Raw genomic sequence first — 19,788 nt, 5'->3', positions numbered from 1 at the left:
CGGTCGACGGCATGCTCACACGGCGCACTCCCTAGCGTCCTCCTTACAGCAATTGCGAGTGCTCCGTGGGCCCCTGACTCCTGCCTCGAACGTCATCACAACGGCCGCCGGGGGTCTTAGACTTGAAGACAATCGCGTAGTGTATATTGTCCTGTCGTCTTCTCCCCAGGTGAATATTCTGCAGTCCCTGTACTTTGCCATTGTACTCACGCCCTGTCCCGTTCGGCTCTTAGGTAACAATACTTGTTCAAGAAGATGGACGACTTGCCTGGGTCCGAGTCCGGGTCCGAATACCAGGACGACTCCTCGCTGCAGCAATCTGACAATGAGTCAACCAGGTCGGACTTGGCTTCTGATCCCGTGTCGGAGTACGAGGACGATCCAGCATCGGAAGTTTCAGACGAAGAAATGGTGGACGTGTCCGACAATGGGCCCGAGCCCGAGCTTCCTGGACTGCAAGACCTTGAACCGCCCCAGAGGGAGTCGGAAGTGACAGAGATCGAGGCCGAGATACAGCAGATTGACGCCAGTCTTCGGAGTCCTCAGACACTGGACAAGGACGCATACGACGAGGACGATCTCTTCCATGGCAACTTACACCCCCCGGAGTTCTATCGTGAGGGCATCCAAGTCTTGAACGAAGATGATTTCGCACGCAAGCAATACAAGCCATCCACTATGTACGCAATCAATGCCTGCGAACGTCAGTGGAAACAGTAAGTAATCCTGATTACCTTTGCATAGCGTCCTAAAGTCGCTAACTTGCGTAGGTTTTGTGAGACGATTCTGCAGCAGAAGGACTGGAAGGGTTGTCTGCGGCGCATCGACTTCGCGGTGCTCCAACACTTCCTCAAGTGGCACCTAAACCAGCGCACCGGCAAGAATGGGCAAAAGAAAGCCACCAATCAAGGCCAGAATGTCATTGACCGTCTTCTGGTGCAACTTTCGGCTTGTCTACGAACTGGCTCTGCTTAAGAAGATCGATTTGGTTATTGATAACCGCTTAGTAACCAATGTGAGATTGTCTCGGGACGAATGCTGCTAGACATCATGCTGACATCGAGCAGGCTCTGGCGAGGTTGGGAAGGCGTTTGAAACATAACCTGCGCGAGAATCGTCCTATGACCACTGACGATCTTCGGCGCCAAATCGAGACAACCCTGCGTACTACCGAGAAAGCTTTCAAGCTGGGAGAGATACGCGTCCTTGCGGTTCTCTATCTTCTCATGCTAGCTCCGGCGGGCTCACGCCCCGGTGCTATTCTCGCGCTCAAGTTCAAACACTTGGAGGTCCTTCTCGTCCGCTCTCCTGCTGATCCAGATGGTCAGCTCCTGGTTGTAATCAGAATGAGCCTGGAACATACGAAGGAATACATGGGACAAAAGGCCACGTACGTCTGGGCTTTTCCGCATCTCAACTCCCCTTGAATTGGTCTAATGCCTTCACAGGAACCACTTCGTTTTCACAGAGGACCTGGGTGACTCTAGTTTGTTCCTCAGTCCGCACGTGTTTCTGCTGGCAATCTTGTTCCGGCACAAGGCTTTCAAATCTGCCAGCTTGAACGAAAGCCCACACACGCTAGGCTCTTTGCGAGTCGCCGATGGGGAGAGACGGACCAAGCTTGCTCTGAGGCCGGACTTTGCCGAGAAATTTGTCTTCAGAAAAGCTGTGCAGACCGCCGCAGGCTTCGAGGTTGGCGAGGATCCCATTGCTGGGACGATGGTGGCCAAAATCGTCTCGAAGATCGGACTATTGGCAGGTTTCCAGAACAGCACTATTTCTTATAGTCTTCGTTATATAGCTGGCAACAATCTCGATCAACACGGTACGTCTTACCCTACATATGTAGAGCTCGTTCTCTGGTATTCTCTGTATCTGATCAAGTCAGCGCGCCCTTGATCGTCGGTATCCCTCGGTGGCTTGTTACGGTACAGCATTATATCCTGACTTTTATGCAGTTGACGTCAGCAACTCCCTTCGCAACCTTGTCATGGGTCATGCTCCGAACTCCAGTGTCTTCCAGGCCCATTACCTCGGCAGAAATGTTCCTATTGATGTCTTGGCGATTGCACGAAATCTGGAACCCCAGAAACAGCTCATGCAGCAGTTGAGCAGCCATGGGCATTCCGTGAGCAAGCGACGGCCAACCAAACTGACCAAAGAACAAGTCGATTCGCTGAAGGATGACCCCGAGTATCAGGCTCTGAAAAAAACGGCTCCACAGCTTTCCTATGAGATCCAAGAAGTACCGCGAGATTGCCAGTAAATGCAAATCCTGCCTGGACCGCTTGCGAAGGCTGAAGCTCGCAGAAGTGCGAGAGCAGTGGGACAATGACCAAGGCGTTGAGGACATCGAGCGGCAGCTCCAAGGCAAGGGCTCCGCTCCCAAGACAGCCGACCCTGGCTCGACTGTCAACCCTGAACCAGATCTCCATGCGAATCCAGTACAACAAAAGATGCTGGAAGCATTGGCAGTGCCACCTGTGAAGGAGCTACAGGCACAGCTGCTCCGCCGGGCCGACGCCATCGCCGCAATCGTGGCCTACTGCCAGGAAGAAGACTCTTCTAATACGAAAGTCCTGGACGCCAGACGACCGCCTCGGCCCTCCGAGCTTAGCCTCCCCTTCGCGCCAAAAGAGAGCATAACCCTGATCAAAAACTCGATGCTCGTGTCTATGGCTGGTAGCAGCGGCGTGCTCAGGTGCTATATTTGTGTTGCTAAGGCAGAGCGTCTGGGGCCGAACCATGGAATGTTCGACGTGTTGTGCCGAGTGTTTTCACACAAGTACAAGTTGGCATATCATTTCACCCACACACACCTGAGCTGTCTACAGCCAAAGGACATCTTTGAGTGTCCCATCTGCAAGGTAACCTTGATTCATAAAAAGCACCTTCAGAACTACACTGAAAGAGTGCATGGGATCAGAACGGCTGTCGTGAAGAGAACTAGATGGGAAGCCTAGCTGGGCTTAAAGCGTTGGTTGAATTAGATTATTGGCTTCTGTACCTAAACATCTCTTATAGGCATTCAGTTTTAAATCTCAATAATTTAAAAACCTGCAAAGAATTAAAAAGAATAAGCTACGCTGAGGCTGTCTCCTTTCCAGCCTCCCAGGCTATACATGGGCAGGCCGGCCGCGGCAGGAGGATTCGGTGCCGCCTGAAACAGCAGCTCGCAAGAACCATGACAGCGTCATAACAATCATGCGATACAATCCAATGTTCTCCGCCCAGCGAAATCACGATGCTTCTTCTTTCGCGCAGGTACTACGATACAAAGGGCGGTCCACGCGACGCGGAAGCAGGCCCCGCGGGCACTCGACGGATACTCGTGCGCCGACGCTCCCCTCGACATCCGTACACCCCTCGAGCCCCTCAACCCTCGCTCCAGCGGTACTCCAGGCCATTTCTACGACAGTGCAATCAGTGGAGCCGAAACTTATACCAGACAAATCGCTGCATACAGCTGGGGAGGACCGGGCTATCAACAAAATAATCCGGCCGAGCAGCATACAGACTGAAAGAGCGAACACTTCTGCAGAGCGCTTGGTCGACGCGCGGAACACATCTCCCAATCGCGCAAAGAGGAAAAGGCAGGATGTATCTGCTGTCGGCACAAGGGAGAACGAGCAGCAAGAAGTGCCTCGTCCACGACGATCTAATTCGAGCATCAGAAGTAGAAGCCCGGGGAATGTGGACGAAAGCTTGCAGCCTATGCGACGCCAGCCTCCAGCATATAGTTTGGCATCAGTGCTCGCAGTGTCCCGGTCTTCGATACTGCCAGGACTGTGCTATCAATATTCCGGCACTCCATCCAGGCCACTCCTTTCACATTTCAAGGCCAGATCTGCAGAACGATCCAGGTCAGGAAGGCGAACGGGATCAGACCAGCCTGGGCGGTTCAGTTAGCCGCTCACGAGCGCCGCAATGCGATGTGTGCGAGGAACTTTTATATGACCTGCGCTACGAGTGTCAAGTCTGCCTGGACACCAACTTGTGTTCAAGTTGCCGCAAATTTCATCCAGATCATGCTTTGAAGGCCATCACATGTCCATACGATGGTGAATCTGATGCATCCTGCGATGCCGAGGCGGGGGGTGAGGATGAGGATGAGGTCGATGATGAAGATGACGTTGACGAGCAAAGGCAATGCACTAATGTTGTCCAAGAGGACGCAGACAGCGCGCTGGCTAACTGTGATGATGCTATTTCGTCCTCCCTGGGACCGTTCCACGATTCCGGTGAAGCCGGCATATTGGATAAATCGGACGATAACCGGGCGGCCGCACGAGCCCCGCCGCAAACAAAATCAAATGCGACAGGAAAAAGGGCTGGATCATCATATATCGGAGTCCCCATAGAAGAGTATCAAAGGATGGTCAAGGCCACGCAGGCAATCGAAGCTATGGCAGGTGTCGCAGAAGAACTTTTTGGGACGCCAGCAGCTAAAACATCTGCCATCACCAAGAAGGTCCTTGCAACGAAGCCACTGCTCAGGTTTCCAGTTTGATTTAGGTTCACTCGACCCTGAAGATCTTGCCGGTCTCGACGACGCAGATGAGGAGGTGTCCCATCGCAAGGATATAGGAGACGATGACGAGGATAATGGAGAGGACGACAACAACGAACAAGACAGCGCAAGGGCCACAAACGCGATGCGGCACTCACGCCCCAAGGGCAGTCGTCGCCCGCGCGTATGGACTCCTCAAGACCGCAAGGTGCTGCGCGAGCGGAAACTCGAAGGTTGGACAGACCAACGTGTAGGGGATCTGCTGGGAAGAAGTGCCGGTGCAGTAGCACAGCAGTGGCGTAAACAGAAATAATTTAAAATGTAGTCTGGTCAAATGGCTTTTACTCTTCGATTTCGATCACAAATGCCAGAGCCAAGGAGCAGGACGATGGGGTCAGGTTGTTTAGGCGTAGGGATTGCAACGGTACTTGCAGACCTTGGTTGGATTCATTCACGGGCAGGAAGATACATTGCGCAAATGGAAAAGGTACATGACCCAGGAAGGCTTGGCATGGCAATCGAGCCGACTGGGGCCCGACAGCAACTTACATACCGAAAGCGGTAATGCCAAGCCGGAAATTTATAGCAATAATAATGCATTAAATGCAACCAGATAGCATGCTAATACAGTTACTATATTCATTAGCATTCCAGATAGCTGAGAATATCAGCTTGTACAAAGCTATAGCAGCTTTATATTTATCGAAAAAGCTCTTCAAATTAGCTATTACAAGCTCAAAGCCTTAACAACCTGCCTCAACAAACTTCATATGATTTGGATCAAGCTCAGAATGCCTGTTTAGCCATCACTATACAAAATGAGAACCAACTAGCTCTCTCTGATGCATTGCATGCATAGAATTGGCAGCAGCAATAAGCATTGGCCTGAGCGAGGAAAAGTTGCTTGAATCAAGCTGCATCACATATCTAACGAAAGCTTCATCTTCCCAGGGCTTGAGGTAGTATGGGTAGCCTGGAGGCTTTGATGTGAGGGCAGGCAAGCCGTTTCGCTGTATCTCGAGGATATGCTTTGTAATGCTAGTTCTGCTGTATAGCATACGATCAGCAAAAGAGCGAAGAGAGGCTCTTGAGAGCTTGATAGGCTTGGGGTCTTCTCGAGGGCGCCTCCCTTGGCGATGGCGCCCTCGACGCACTCGCCACGCCTCGAGGTTGGTCAGGAAAGCATCGTGAGCCTTGTCTTCTCGAGCCTGGATGGCTAGGAACCTGGCGGGCAGCCTCTATGCACGTCTGAAAAGGGCCTGGAGGGTCCTCAGGGCCAGGGATAGACGCCATCGCGATAGTTGTTGACGAAAGGGAGGGTGTGTTGGTGAGGAAAAAATACGTTGGGAGTGGTCACTCCTTTTAGCTGTCGCATATTAATTCACGTGGCAAGCAGGCTTCCGGAACTAATGCGGCTTTGCCTCGCATGCCGAATGAGAGCACACAAGCTGGTACCTGCATGCTTTCTATCCAGCTCCTCTGCTGTCCGAGTACTGACAGCACCAGTGTAGTCTCCTCCTTCCTGTCTCTAACATGAGTGCAGCCAGTGTTACTGCTGTTTAGGCTGCGTCTACGAGCGACCAAATGCTCCACTCGGACGCAAGGGTACAGCGTCGGAGTCCTGAACGTCTGTCCCCGCGAGCGCTGTGTCCGAGGTCGCCACGACCTGCATTCGACGATGATTGCAAGCTTTCTCTTTTCAGGTTTCATAGTCTATGAAGTAAATAAGGTCTCCCGGTCTTGAAGCATGCTAAGCCCCGGCGTGTGTACTTAACACTCCGCCAGGACTCAGGACCCAGTCCACTCTACATCCCGAGAGCAACCACACACTGCCAACAAGACTATCTTACATTCCTGGTCCCAGTGCTAAACAGGCCACAATATAATAATCCAAGTCAGGAGTTCTTTCAACTCTATCGCATCTCTCAATCTAAATCTAGAGTGTTGAGGGACTATCAAATCAGCAGTCAGGACATCGATGTGATATTTACTATTACATAGTCCTGAACTCCATCTGTGCGAGGGCCAGTGAGTCACTGGCCCAGGGCCGTGCACGGCCCCTCCAGCCAGCCAACAGCTAGACCTGTTTATAGCCCTAGATAGCTGGCCTCGTGGCGTTTCTCTTCCTTTCTCTTTTCTCTTCAGCGCACTACAATACGAGCTTTTTTCCCCTCGCATACACTAGCATTTGGTTGAGGATATGATAAGTAGCTTCCTTCCTCGCAGAGAATACGATCTAACAGATACAGCCTCTTTCTGATGCAGTGCTCGCTCGACAACAAGAACCTGACCCGAGAACCCTCCCTGGCTAGCGCCGCCAGCCAGTTGAACATGGCCCTCGTGCTGTACCTTACGAATATACTGTCAGCGAGCTTGCCAGACGCAAACCTTCCCACGATGAAGAGAGCGCTCAGTTCCTGGCACAAGCATCGCAGCGAGCCAATAGCACACAGAGCGGGCGGGTGGTGAAGAGACGTAGCAAGGCTGGCAGCAAGGCCACGCAAGCATCGTCAACAGACCCAGCGCTGTTGGCTTTTCTAGAACGGCAGGGGCAACAGATTGCATCGATGGCAGCACAGATAGATCGGTTGGAACAAGCAACACCAAGGCATCAGGTGATGAGGGCATAAACCTTTCGTATACTTAGGAATCTTCGGATAACTGCAGTGCTCATTACATGTTGCTTCGTGACCTGGGCCCGCTCTCTCTCTCTCTCTCCCTCCACGCAAACCGCGCAGCCCCGTTTTTATGCCTGCCCAACGCGCCCTACTTCTGCCCTTCACCATCAATTTAACCAACCTATGAGAAGCACGTGAGGCAGGTCTCAGCTCCTCGTCAGCCTTCACCCCCTCGCTTGCGAAGCTCGCCCACCACTACCTCCCCCTCCTCGGCATTCTTCGCGACGGCGAGGACAGCAGCAGCAGCAGCGGCGGCAAGACCAGCCACGCGCCCTCACCTGGACGGAACAGCCAGCTAGCCATGGCCTCATCACCACAGGCCGAGCCTGCCGAGAACGTATCGGCGCCCAAACGCCGCGAGATTGCCTGCATGGGGATGCTTCTTGGACCAGCTGGAGAACCTGCTCAACCAGTCGAAGGGCTTCGTCTGTGAGGACCAGCCCAAGCCAAGTATGTACGCAATGCTGACGGGTGCTGCTCCCAGCCATTCGTAATATACGCTTGAATGCCCTGCATGTTGGATGGGTTATAACAATATGGCCTCCGGCCTCTGCCTGACCACGCCCACCTGACCACGCCCACCTGACCACGCCCACCAGACCGCTATACTATTGTCCCCTCGAACTTGGTTATTCCTCCTCCAACCTGGCATTGATCCTCTATCTGGACTTTCCAGAACTGTGTTTCTTGCGATGGGAGCCCGACGTCGGACTGTGCGAGTCTCTGTAGCGCTTAGAAGGGGCTTTCTGGCGGCTGTGGCTGCTGTGGCTTTTCCCCGATGTCAAGCTCGACGTAAAGCTTGTATCAATGCTCGCCGCTGGTTTAGCAGCAGCAGCAAATGTGGAACCAGATGTCCGACTGTGCCCCAGTTGGCGATCTTGCCCGTCGGGGTGTAGTGCTCTGTCGACGGCCTGGGGTGTATAATAAGCCTCGCAGTCCACGTAGCCGTCCGAGCTGGCATTGTTCTCGGAGCATGCCTCGCCCGTGGGGGTTTCCCGCGCTGCTGCAGTCTCCGCTTGGTACCTAGCGTTCGCATCCTGGATGAAAGTATCTCGATGCTGCTTCGCCAGATCTCTCGCGTTTCTGTATGCAGTAGCTCCTTGGATAAAGGTTTCCTGTGTATCTGTCATATCGAATCCCCTGATCTTGTTCATGTGATACTCGGGCTGGCCTTCTGATGTTGCGGGCGCAGTAGCATGGTGGGCGAATAGCTGGAGCTGGCTATTGTGATAGGTCGAGCTGTAGGTGTAGGCATGGCCGTCGTATACGGGCTCCTCTCGACCATAGTTCTGCAGGCTGTGCATAGCGCGGGCTCCGACTGCTCCGTCGTAGCGAGCCTGTCGCATCATCACTGCCGCAGATCCGTCCGGGCCCTTCGCCTCCAGAAAGAAGTTGGGCGCTATCAATCGATCCGTCGAAGTGGAAGGGATAATGTGGTGTTGGAGCTCGCTGCGAATAGTTGGGTTGAGTTGTTCAGGGAGGGCTCCTAGAGCGATGTCTGGCTTGGCTGCTACTATGGTCCCGTCAGTGAGCGGTGCCAGATTCCCGAAAGCCATATTCGCAGTGGAGGGATAATTGTCTTCCCGAGGGCCAGTAATGGTAGGAAGAACGTATTTGCACACATCATCTTCATCCTTTGCCTGGGCATTGGTTTTGCAGAAGATCTTGAATGTATCATCAGAGATCTGGGAGGGCGATAAAGATGGTCGTGGTTTTGCAAGTATAGTGTAGACAGTATCCAAGTCTATCTCTTGCGAGTTCCAGGTAGTATGAATACCATGGTCGATCAAATGCTGATCGAATCCAGGATTGTAAGTGGATGACTTCCTACTCTTGGTCGTCCCTGACTTGGTCGTGACCGTTGTTGGATCGGTAGATTTGGTTGCTCGGCTTCGGGACGAGGAGCTCATGGCGCTGGCGGTTTGGTGATCCCTTACTACAGGAGCGGGATACCCTCGAAGATCACACAGATCTGGCCCGCCGTGGCGTGCAAATCGAGCGAGGTTCTGAGCGGACCCTGTTGGCGGCGGCGGAGGCGAAAAGGCAGGTCGTGCACGATTCCGTCGGTCGAGTTCTTCCAGGGCCGAGCGGATAAGCGGAATTGTCGAGAGTCTGTCCCAAAACTCAGGTGGGTAGTGCCAGGGACTGGAGTGGTTGAGGGCCGGCGGATCGATACTCTCCGCTGAGGAGTTGTCGGGTGCTGTCTGGTCTCGACGTGGTGTCTCGGCTGAATTCTTGTCTGGCAAGGACGGATCTATCTTCTGGGACTTCGCACAACAACCGTCTTGCAAGTCCTCGTGTGCTCGTTGTCTCTTCCGGTTCTGCAGTATCGCCATGAAGAGCGTCTTGCAGAAAATGACAACGAGCGCGGGCGCTGGTGATAATAAAGAGCATCAGCTGCATATAAGCTAGCGTTGTATCGGACCAAAGTGTTTCATCGTTGGATATCTATCAGCCATTCGATATCATGCGCGTGGATACGTGGATGTTATGACCCATCCAGCATGCAGGTCACGAAACAGGCCCCGCCAACAAAGGACCAGCGATTACAACCTAGCACGCGGACAACCCAACCAGGATTAGGTAATCAAGGGTTAGGGTTAGGTATGGGGACCAATCAGAGAGGGACCGCAACAGTCGCTCGTCAACTACTACGGTCCACACTGAAGAGCAGGATATATAAGGACACGTTAACTTGCTCCCAAGAATTACTAACGCCCTGTTTTCGACAGAACATGCGCAAGATCTGGATCTTCTCATACTCGACCACTGTTCCGCCTGCTTAGAAAGGAATGGGGCCTGACCTATGTCATCGACAAAATCAGGATGCCCTATGATTACGGCATATGGGAGCTCGACACACATGACATCACCCCTAGCTACGACGAAGGCCAGGTCACCCTGATCCGCAAGGCAGTCGAGGCCGCATATCTAGACTCCGCCCCGCGCAACGGTCGAGCCGCCGGCAACCCTCCGCAGCCAGGTCTGGCCAGAGCTGAACCGCTGGGCCCGGGCATGGGAACTGGAAAAGCAACAGCCCGGATCCGGCGGCTTCGAAACCGTCCACCTCTCGACCGGTGCCATGATCGAATCTTTTTACAGGATTCGGTTATCATCCGCAGACAATTCCCTCTCCACCCGATCTTCGCGCATCCCCTCTTCACTTCTCCTGAGTGGGCAGGCTTTGTTCGACAAGTCGAGGAAGCCTGCTCTAATATAGCGGGGGACACCCATATAACGTTGGTGGAAAAGGCGGTGCCTGTTATAGCTGAAAGCCTCCGCCAAGTGAGATCTGGCCAGTCTGCGGAGAGGAGAATGCAAGTGCATGAGGCGCTGAGCCGGTAACAGTTCAAGAGCCTCCAAAGAGAGTTGAGCCAGTGGCACGGAATGGAGTTCAGGACCGAGACGCGTACCTACATCTCCCCTGCCGGCAGTATGCACAGGGACACCCGCAAGATGTGGAACGATTCCTCCTCCTACTACCAGAGGGGGGGGGGGGTACAGAGGCCGCACGACCGCAGCAGCAGGGCTGGGAAGGGAAGGAAAAGGAAGGAAAAGAAAAGGAAAAACAGCTGGCTATCTGAGGCTATAGACAGAGGTTGGCTGGCGATAGTGGGGCCAGTGACTCACCTGGCCTCGCACAAGGCCTCATTCACTTGAGGCCCCTATGGCCACTGCCATACTATTCCAACGCTGTTTATGACCCATGGAGCGCGCATCCATCCTCATCAGGTGCGCCTGTCCCATGATGCCTCTTCTCAGAAAGTTTAGGGCTGACAGCACACACAGCTCTCCTGACCCTTCTTCAGCCTATAGCTCCACACATTAGGCTTCTTCTTCTTAAGCTACTATTTCCAGGCAAGTACATCCTGGCCCAGAAGCACCATCCTCCTTACATAACCAGACCAAGTTCTGCTTCAAACTTGGGTCGATGTGAATATTGCAGAACCCAGCCTCTCCTCTTGCTCCATCTCTGCCTGCCACTCACCTAGTGAATACCAGCCAATAAGTCACCAGTGGGATGCACCTTCTACCATCATGAGGTGAAAGATGTGTGGTCTGAGACAGAAGACGGGCAGACCCGGTCGGCGTTCTCATCGCTTTCGCTATCGCATCTGCTCTCTGGGGTCTCATCTGCCTGATGAACCCTGAACATTGAATTCCTGTCACGTCCTAAAAGATCCAAGGAAGAAGCAAGTCAGACAAAAAGACATTCAACTTTGCTTATCTCACTTTTGTGTGACCAAGACCCTGTTTCTAAAAACCCCCCACCCTCTCTCTGCCTCTCTCTGCCTCTCTCTCTCTCCCTTTCTCTCTTCCTTTTCACTCCTTTCTGTCTGACTGTCTCTTGTCTGTCTTTCCCCCCTCCGGTAATCCATTCCAACCCCACACCACCTATACCCACATCATCACAACTGACAAGTAGGTACAACGCCGAAGCAAAAAGCCTTGCGTGGGTTGCCAAAGACCAAGGCAGGGAACCCGGTCTCCGCTTGGGAGGGGTTGGTTTGGATCCGCCCGGAATCCTGAGGTGCACCTTGTTGGCGATACGGAGCTCTTCGTCGTTGCGCTCCACAGACAGCAGATCAGTGTGTACACGACACAGCCCCGGAACAGGGCGTGGCCTCCGACGTTGCTGGACATGGTAAGTAGACTACACTGATCCCATCTCCATGCTGCTTCTGACAAAATACGACAGGTGGAGGCAGGTTTCCCGCTGATCGAGCTGTACACTCCAGAGTCCCTCGGGCCTTTGGACGACAATTCGCAGGCCCAGATGCCCAAAGCCAGCTGATACTCCTTCTCAAAAAAAGATGGAGCTGCTCCGACATGCTATTGCCGAACTTCAGGAAGCCCCAGCTCTGGATCTATCTCGCTTCCACCGAGTCACATCCAAACCATCGGGTCCCGTACAGTCTGGATCCCAGTCAAGCACACGGGAGCTGGTCGCTCCAAAGCAGTCGGCCGCTCTGCTACATTCCGTTGCTATGAGGGAAGCTGCTCGGGAAGCCATCGCCCGTGAAATCTTCGAGCAGAAATTCCTAGCTTGCAAGCCAACATCCCGCAAGCAGACTCTGAAGACACCTCGCTGGTCGACTTCCAAGCCATCATCCCGAAAGCTGTCTCGCAAGCTGTCATCTCGGAAGCCAACATACCAGCCCTCATTCCGTAAGCCAACTCATCGGATTACTCGCAAGAAAGCATACCGCAAGCGTCCAAGTCCAGCCTTGGGCCGCGCTTTCAGTCCTAGCCGCGTTCCCAGGAACAACTTCAGTAACACTGTGAGAGGTAGCACTGCTGACAGCGATGAAGATATGGCGGACACCAGTGACATGTCTGATGTCTCCGATGGAGATGGCTCTGGGCTCTTCGGCTGTGAACCCTACGCCAACGTCGAAGATATGTCAGCAATTGAAGGCATTTCTGATTTCTCGGATGGGGGCGGCTCCGGACTTGAGGAGGCTAGAGCTGTGGAGGAAGTTATGTTCCAACTACGGTCAGACCATGTTCTGAGACCCAGACAGGGCGGCTGTCGCGATGGAGCAATTAATGGGAAAGACCCCACTGCGGATGAAAGAACAAGTGGCGACGAAGATTCGGCCTCGGACTCGGACTCGGATCAGAGCATGACTGATGACGAGGACTCGGCCGCGGACGATGGTTCCAGCGAGGACGGGAATGGACGACTGGGCCCTCCCGCCACATCGCACGACATGGCAAGCTCGTTCACATACGACACGCGCGCGTTCCAACCCGAACTTATAGTCCCGTAAGTACCAGTGAAGTGCTCAGAGAAGCAGCGTGGCCAAAGGTCAAGGCACTGGTCGACGCCAAAGGCAGTAGAGCAAGGCAGCCAATGTATCTAAGTAGCTTTTGTCTCTGGATACATACTTCAGTAGGTAATACCATTCGCAAGTCATCTTCATACAGCCAGAGAAATCGCGAGAATCTCATGCCCGCCGTCCGTATCCACGTCTCGGTGAGCCTCACCAGCAAGATAGCAATCCATACATGCATAACCACTCGTATCGCACTCTTGGCAAGCGTAAACCGCATCTGTCATCTCTTGATCACAATTGTCACACCACATTGAACATGTCTCAACATCTACGTCATCCAGAGTCAAAAGCTTGCTTTGCCCGTGCGTGATCAGAGATAGAATCCACCGTTTGTCGCGGAGATCATGCAACTTATTGCCGCGACCATCGATCTTGTAGCAACTGAGGACGAGATGGATAGTGTTTTCCTTCGGGTCGTCCGTCAAGTCGTGTTTGTCTGTGTCAAGGTCTTCCAAGTACCGGCCTGTGACTTCGAAGCGGACCAAGGAGCCCTTGTCGTCGTTTTGAGGGAGAGTACTCCCGTCAATGTCAAGATCAAGATCGTAGCATCCAAGCGGGCTGTTCCAGACATCTTGCGCGAAGGGGATATGGGTGAAAGCAGGACCCTTACCATCTTGGACGAGTCGATGATAATTCGGGTCGCAGATCAGAGAAAACCTGAGTCGAGGTGCCCATGAGGGAGTAACCCGGTAGTCAACAAAGTACATTCTACCTCCGGAGCCCTGCTCAAGGCGTCAGCATCGTCATTTGGGGGTGTCTTGCTATGTACGCACTTGATAGAAGAGAGTGTCAGCTTTCGGTTGCTCCGACCACGTTTGGGCTTGTGAAGTACGCCTGAACTTCTTCTGGATCATTACAGCTGCGCCATGGAGCAGTTCGGCTGGTCTAGGCAGCCGCATACGAGAGATAGCCGCGCCTGTTGCAACTGCTAATGCGCTGCTATATGTCAGCAAACGAGTCTAGGATAATGAGTTGATAAGACATACCTTCTTGGATCGTATTCCCCAAGAAATGCATATTCGAGTTGGATGCTGGGGTTCTTCTGTTTCCGCAACTCCACGTCCGACCGAGCGAGACTATTCAGCCCCGGATTCCCAAAGCTCCCATCGCAGTAGAGAATGCAAAAAGGTTTTCCAATCCTAATCTAGCGGTCGATCTCGGCATTCCAGATATGGCAACCTTGAGCAAAAATATCTGTATAGAGCGTCCTGACCCTATCGGTAGAGACGATCACCTTCTGACTGGTTCCTCTAAGCGTGAGCTGGCTCTTGGGTTTCCCATCAAGCATGATCTTCCCGTTCAGGTTGTTCCCTTCCGCGTCCACGGTCGCCGCGAAGTCGAGATTCCATTTCTGCTGCTCAAAGTCTCTCATTATCTCCGGAAGCTCCCCGGCAGGGATATGATCCTGTAAGGCAGACTGCAACTGCCCCCGGGCGAAATCCATGATCTTGCTGTTGCATAGGTCACTGCCGCCCACGGTGCCTTGAGTCGATTAGCATGCTGAGGTCAAACTGGGCTGGAGATGTAAAAGCGTACCGGGAGACCATTCCTGGCCTTGACTGCACTGAAAGCAGCCCTGTTCATCAAAGTATAGACTGACGACTTGGATATTCTAGCAATTATGGTAAGCAGAGGAAGAACTCATTGTTTCGGGGCTGGAGTGAAGTTGACGAGATGCAGACATCGGGAGACTTTTACGTACCACGCTGCTTCCTCCTATGTCGATGATCATCAGATTGATCCCCTTCGATCGATCAAGTTTGCCGAAGACGTCGGCAAGTTGTTGCCGAGACGTAGCGAGGTGAATATCATAAAACGGTTCCGTTATGTACAAGCATAGTGCAAATCCCTCATTGATTGTCCTAACATCGATGCCAACGCCCCATTCCTGACGAATAAAATGCATATAGCGAGAGAGGTACAAGGTCAGGTCGTGTGCGCCGTTCCGTCGGCGAAAGAGGTAATGCGGGAAGGACAAATTGATTGTTCGGATCTTGATACCTGCCTCCGACTCTTGCAGCTCACTGTTCCTCTGGAGCTCCTGACGTGTGCAGACAGGCCTTTGTCTATCAAGTCCTGCGTGATCTCATGGCTGTTGATAGCTTCCAAGATCCGAGGGCCGCCGGGAAGTGTTGAGATTGTGGACCGGGCAATACCTGTATCGCGTAAGACTCTGGACTGTGACAGCGGGTGGGAGCTGGATGCATATCAGCACTGTAGGCAAGCAGCGTCTTCAATGGAAAATATCCGTCATGGTCCAAGGCTATCATGCTGATGAGGATTTCGCCCTCAAAAATAGTTGCGTAGGCATAAAACTCGAACTGCATGTCACTAGTTCTCCGGTTGCGCTTCTCCGGATAGTCGAACGCACTGATCAAGGCGATTGGGAGGACATGAGTATTGCCCGCAGTATTCTTATATGCGAGTGATATTTCAGAGGCATGAGATCCAAGGTCTTGGCCAAGAGATCTGCCTTGTCTGTCAACTCAGGGTTTTACATATTTGCGTAGGCAGTCGGAAAACAAACCCGTCTGTTAACATTTGTGGAGGCCGTAGAGGGCCAAAGACGTTTTGGAAAGCCATGCTACAACGATGAGCAAGTGAGATCATCACGACGTGCAACCGCAGAATAGTCTCAAAAGAATAGCTTTGGAGGAAGAGATTGGGACAGCTCGATCATCCGCTGTCCTATTACTCGAGGTTGCGAATGGGTACGAGGCAAACGCCTCGAGCTGCACCTGCAACCCCCCCCCCCCCCACATCCTCCTCGAACATTTTGGGAAGACTGCAGGTAATCAGATTGCAACCCGCCTCCTTCCGAAACGCAGAGCGCATATCAGAGTGAACCCCTGTCGGTTCGCCCTTTTAAGTCAATTTGGTTCCCATTACCAGCTGATTTCCAGGACACATATACACACACTTCCTCAAGTATTGCTCAACATAAGACACCGGACAGCACCAGCATGGCGATGGAAAACCCCAGCCCCAGCTGAATAGCAAAGCGTTATGCATTCCAGCTAACTTCGGAACTGAAAGAAATGGAAGAAGCTCAGTTTGCATGGGTGAACGAATTCCGCCAGGAAGCTCTCAACAACTGGAGGCGATACAAAGAGCGATTTCGAGCCTGGCACCGGAAGTCCAACGCCGCAATCACCGAATTGCAAGATGCTGGTCAAACGGAAGATGCAGGCTGGCTGGCTGAGCAGCTTTGGGACTATCCAGACGCAAGGGACCCGGACCACTTCAATGTCGTCGTCTTGCCCGAAGATGGACGGCGGGAGACTTGGCAGATCATCGGAGAGCAAGATACCGCCCAGAAGAACAAGCCGCGCCGCGAGATCGCAGAGACCGAGACAGTCCTGGGCCAACCTTACCAAAGCCGTCGCTCTCGTACCACCACCGGCAATGCATCTGGGCCACTTTGGAGTGAGCGTACTGAAGCAGTAGCTGGCTCTGCTTTTCGCAGGGTGTTGAGCGAGGGCCCTGACCCTTTCTCTGCCGCTCATAACAGATCTGCTTCTCGCTGCGACATGAGCAGTCTGGCCATAGCGTCGCCAGCGACTGGCCGAGCTCTACAAAGCGGGACCAGAGACAGGTCTGGTCCCATCTCTCTCGACGATAAAGTAGCGACTCCTCCTCCTGATGGGCACAGTCTGGCAATCCCGACGGCTCCGCATGGAGCTTCAACCGAGATTCTGCAGATTTCTCCGCCCCCTCCCCTCATTGACCCAGAATCAAACATCGTGCATGTTGAGTTTCTAGACCCTTTGATGTTATCAGAAGCCAAGCAGCAGAAGCTGTGGATCTGTTGCAATCTAAAGGGTCTGGGATTCTGTATAACATGTTCTTGCCCTGGCATGGCCATTCCAAGAGACTCTCTCGACGGAAACACAACTGCTACGACACATGACGTTATGCCGCGACATTTCCATGAGCAGCCTCTCGGGAGAACTGCTCTAGAGCATTTCAGAGCTGTACACAGAGTAGCTTTCCCCAACACCCAGATAATGCTTTCCAAGCATAGCAGACATAGCAAGTCCTCTAACCCTTCTCTTTTGCTGCAAGCAATGCTAAGCATTACAATACAGTAACTGATGAAAGCCGCAACTTGAGCGGAATGGATGTTGCTGTACACAATGAGACTGTTCTCACATAGTACAAGCAGCGTGTTGCGGATTGGGAACGTCTCGCTTCGGGAGCACTCGTAGACAGGCTACACGGCCAGCCAGCCAGCCAGATTTTGTCCAAGGCCAGAACAATCGAAGAATGTGCAATTCCCGCTACAAGCCCACGTTTTTGTTTGGCCCCAAAGTGGCAGTCAATGAGTAGTAATTTGCTGCTCTGCACCCAACTGTAAATCTGCAGCTTTCGCCAACCACCCTCTTGAAAATCAGAGGAGCATTGAGCACATGCGAGATCACGAACTCGAATGGGTTTCAAATTTGTCTTCAAGCTTATTTCTAGCAATGTTTGGATTCTAGAGGTTAGTCACCCGTCTGCAAGAGTCACAAGCATATTGCCTGGGTGCAATGAGCATTTTATAATACTAAAACCATAAGCAGTTGTGACAAGTAGCTCAAGCGGCGTCACAGGGTCGGACGAATACCCTATGCAAGCAACCCAGGAGGCTATTGGTGCCAATGTTACTGCTATAGCCAGTCGACGCCACACCCGTCAAGAAACAAGGAAGCAGAGCATTTACGCCACTTGGACATCTCGTGTCATACGACGAGAGTGCGTGAAACGCAAAATCAAGGTGCACAGGTCTCCTGAGGAGCTGATAGGCTTGATCATCAAGTGCCACGGTAGCATGAGTGCGGCCTACTATGAGGCCTTCACATTTGATGATTTGCGAGCAGCGGCGAGAAAGCAGTATGGCATCTCGTCTACCAAGACCAAAGAGGAGCTGAGCATGTCACTAGTCGTCACAGACACCAATTGAGGCCAAAATCTATCTTGTTGCTATGCTGTCCTGTTTCCTCCTGCTACTAGTATGTCCTACAATATGAAATGCTCAGCGCTCAATCGCTCAGACCAAGGTTGTTGTTGCACCTATCTACGTAGTAGCTGCCACAATAGCAGACCGGCAGTCCCGTAGCGGTAAAATCCGGCCAAGCTGGCTTATGTCATCACTGAGTATTGGCCGGATTTTACCGCGGGGGTGGCTCTGGGCCTGTGAGCCAGGTGGGTGGATGGAGACAAAGAATTGTTCGACCTCTGGCCTGCCTGCCTGCCTGCCTTGGAACAAGGAAGTTTGAGATGCAATGTGACTTGTCACACAGCAGAACCTTTGGAGGTTGCAGCGCAATCTCATGCATGCTATGTCTTGGCATTGATGGTGAGCTGCAGCTGAATGGACCCAAGCTGCCAAGTCAAGCAAACACACTGGAAGGCAGGGGTGGGTTCTCACCTGCCAGCCAGCCCCCCGGCAGCAGAATCCGGCTAACCTGGCTTACGTTTATCACTTTGCGTTAGCCGGATTCTACCGCCGGGGGCTGCCAGACCACCAGCCCCACTTGGATATCTGGATATGCATGTGACAGGTTACGGCGTACCCAATTTTCCTACCCTGCCCCGTCGAGCCGCATCCCATCCCCACAACAGTACAACGACCCTCTCTGTCTTATTGGACTCTTGACAGGCCCATGCCGTAAATATCACCAACCAAGCCCGACAACACAATACTGCTTGCAAACGAGCAGACTCCAATGGCCCCCAGTGACTAACCTGTCGCATCGTTCGCTGCGGGGACATACGGCGCTGACCGCGTTGATAGGCTGTGAAGGATGTCATGCCTTGAAGAAGCAAACTTTCGCAAGCACAGGCGGCTCTCCCGGGCCTATCGGGTGACGAGACGGAATGGCCACTGTCGGAAATGGACAGCCGGTTGCGGCATTGCCCAAGCTGTCAAACGCAAAGTGGGAAGGGGAAAGCGCATGGCAAGGAAGAGCTCGACAACAACGTTCTCAACGTCGCATTGGGCTTTGGCGGGCAATAACATGGATCAGAATGGTATGCCAATTCCGTATGCTTTATATCTTTTAGTTTGCTGACCAGCTTAGTCAACATCAGCGACGCCCTCCGCAATCTTATGTTGGGCCATGCTCCGTTGTCCGATACCCTTTCAAAAACATTACCTCAGTCGGTTCATCTGTGTCGATCTGATGGCTGTCCACCGGGATCTCGTGCCCCAAAACAAGCGCTCATATCGAAGGCCACGAGCCACGGGCACTCTAGGGATGCGCGTCGTCCTGCCGATCTGGACGACGCAGGAAAACAGGCGCTCAAGTCACACCCCAAGCTCCTGCGCCTGAGACAGAAGATGCAGGAGCTTCCCGAACGGACTGAAGAGCGTCGTGAGGCCTATCGCAGATTGCAGGCCGCCGAGGCCAAACTGACTCTGGCGACCAAGAAAAAAATTCCGGAGCGAATGGGCCGATAAGCAGGCTGCGATGGATATTGAGCTCCAGGTGCAAGGGCAAGCGTTCGAGCAACCAGTAAGCGCAAGCCATCATGCTCAGCGTTTACGTCCCATGAGCCCGGCGCAGGAAAGAGTCGTTGAAGCACTTACAGCCCCGCTGATCAACGACCTTGAAGCCCAGCATATTCGTCGAGCCAATGCCGTGACGGCGCTCTTGCGTTATTGCGAAGTGGAACAACCTCGCACAACCAAAGTGCTGGAGGCCGTGGCGCCGTCAGTTCCGCCCGAGCTGCAGCGAAACGGCGGGCTGGATACGCAGGCACTCAAGAACTCAGTCCT

General features: G+C 53.1%; 7 protein-coding genes across 7 annotated transcripts; 5 read left to right on the top strand and 2 right to left on the bottom strand.

Moving 5' to 3' along the window:
• Positions 1-255: 255 nt before the first annotated feature.
• M406DRAFT_71451 (uncharacterized protein) lies at positions 256-3,048 on the top strand (the record flags this gene model as incomplete). Its single annotated transcript, XM_040925451.1, has 7 exons — positions 256-716; positions 771-936; positions 1,068-1,390; positions 1,449-1,825; positions 1,959-2,193; positions 2,225-2,867; positions 3,025-3,048. 7 exons carry the CDS (start codon positions 256-258, stop codon positions 3,046-3,048), a joined length of 2,229 nt encoding a protein of 742 aa, XP_040779404.1.
• A 550-nt stretch (positions 3,049-3,598) lies between these two features.
• Positions 3,599-4,823, top strand: M406DRAFT_71450 (uncharacterized protein; the record flags this gene model as incomplete). The annotated part of the gene is made up of 2 exons (XM_040925450.1): positions 3,599-4,471; positions 4,506-4,823. 2 exons carry the CDS (start codon positions 3,599-3,601, stop codon positions 4,821-4,823), a joined length of 1,191 nt encoding a protein of 396 aa, XP_040779403.1.
• A 3,384-nt stretch (positions 4,824-8,207) lies between these two features.
• On the bottom strand, positions 8,208-9,311 carry M406DRAFT_229408 (uncharacterized protein; the record flags this gene model as incomplete). The annotated part of the gene is made up of 1 exon (XM_040915808.1): positions 8,208-9,311. A coding segment is annotated over one exon (1,104 nt), but the record flags the coding sequence as incomplete, so codon positions are not given.
• A 1,015-nt stretch (positions 9,312-10,326) lies between these two features.
• On the top strand, positions 10,327-11,075 carry M406DRAFT_320874 (uncharacterized protein). The gene is made up of 2 exons (XM_040919448.1): positions 10,327-10,920; positions 10,978-11,075. The coding sequence occupies exon 1, from the start codon at positions 10,576-10,578 to the stop codon at positions 10,846-10,848; it is 273 nt and encodes a 90-aa protein (XP_040779401.1). The 5' UTR covers positions 10,327-10,575; the 3' UTR covers positions 10,849-10,920; positions 10,978-11,075.
• Positions 11,076-12,557: 1,482 nt separating this feature from the next.
• Positions 12,558-13,072, top strand: M406DRAFT_354896 (uncharacterized protein). The gene has a single exon (XM_040923022.1). The coding sequence runs from the start codon at positions 12,591-12,593 to the stop codon at positions 12,960-12,962; it is 372 nt and encodes a 123-aa protein (XP_040779400.1). The 5' UTR covers positions 12,558-12,590; the 3' UTR covers positions 12,963-13,072.
• A 1,100-nt stretch (positions 13,073-14,172) lies between these two features.
• Positions 14,173-15,803, bottom strand: M406DRAFT_71447 (uncharacterized protein; the record flags this gene model as incomplete). Its single annotated transcript, XM_040925449.1, has 6 exons — positions 14,173-14,510; positions 14,565-14,640; positions 14,731-15,069; positions 15,185-15,497; positions 15,556-15,612; positions 15,724-15,803. 6 exons carry the CDS (start codon positions 15,801-15,803, stop codon positions 14,173-14,175), a joined length of 1,203 nt encoding a protein of 400 aa, XP_040779399.1.
• A 263-nt stretch (positions 15,804-16,066) lies between these two features.
• Positions 16,067-17,970, top strand: M406DRAFT_71446 (uncharacterized protein; the record flags this gene model as incomplete). The annotated part of the gene is made up of 3 exons (XM_040925448.1): positions 16,067-17,011; positions 17,185-17,356; positions 17,591-17,970. 3 exons carry the CDS (start codon positions 16,067-16,069, stop codon positions 17,968-17,970), a joined length of 1,497 nt encoding a protein of 498 aa, XP_040779398.1.
• Between the last annotated feature and the right edge of the window lie 1,818 nt (positions 17,971-19,788).

The sequence above is a fragment of the Cryphonectria parasitica genome, assembly GCF_011745365.1.
Source record: "Cryphonectria parasitica EP155 unplaced genomic scaffold M406scaffold_2, whole genome shotgun sequence".
NCBI lineage: Eukaryota > Fungi > Ascomycota > Sordariomycetes > Diaporthales > Cryphonectriaceae > Cryphonectria > Cryphonectria parasitica.
Note: the sequence above shows the minus strand (reverse complement) of the source record. Positions and strands in the feature narration are given on the sequence as shown.

Bases quoted from the DNA above. Each gene is read 5' to 3' on its own strand.
- M406DRAFT_320874 (XM_040919448.1), top strand. From the start codon at position 10,576: ATGGAGTTCAGGACCGAGACGCGTACCTACATCTCCCCTGCCGGCAGT.
- M406DRAFT_354896 (XM_040923022.1), top strand. From the start codon at position 12,591: ATGTCAGCAATTGAAGGCATTTCTGATTTCTCGGATGGGGGCGGCTCC.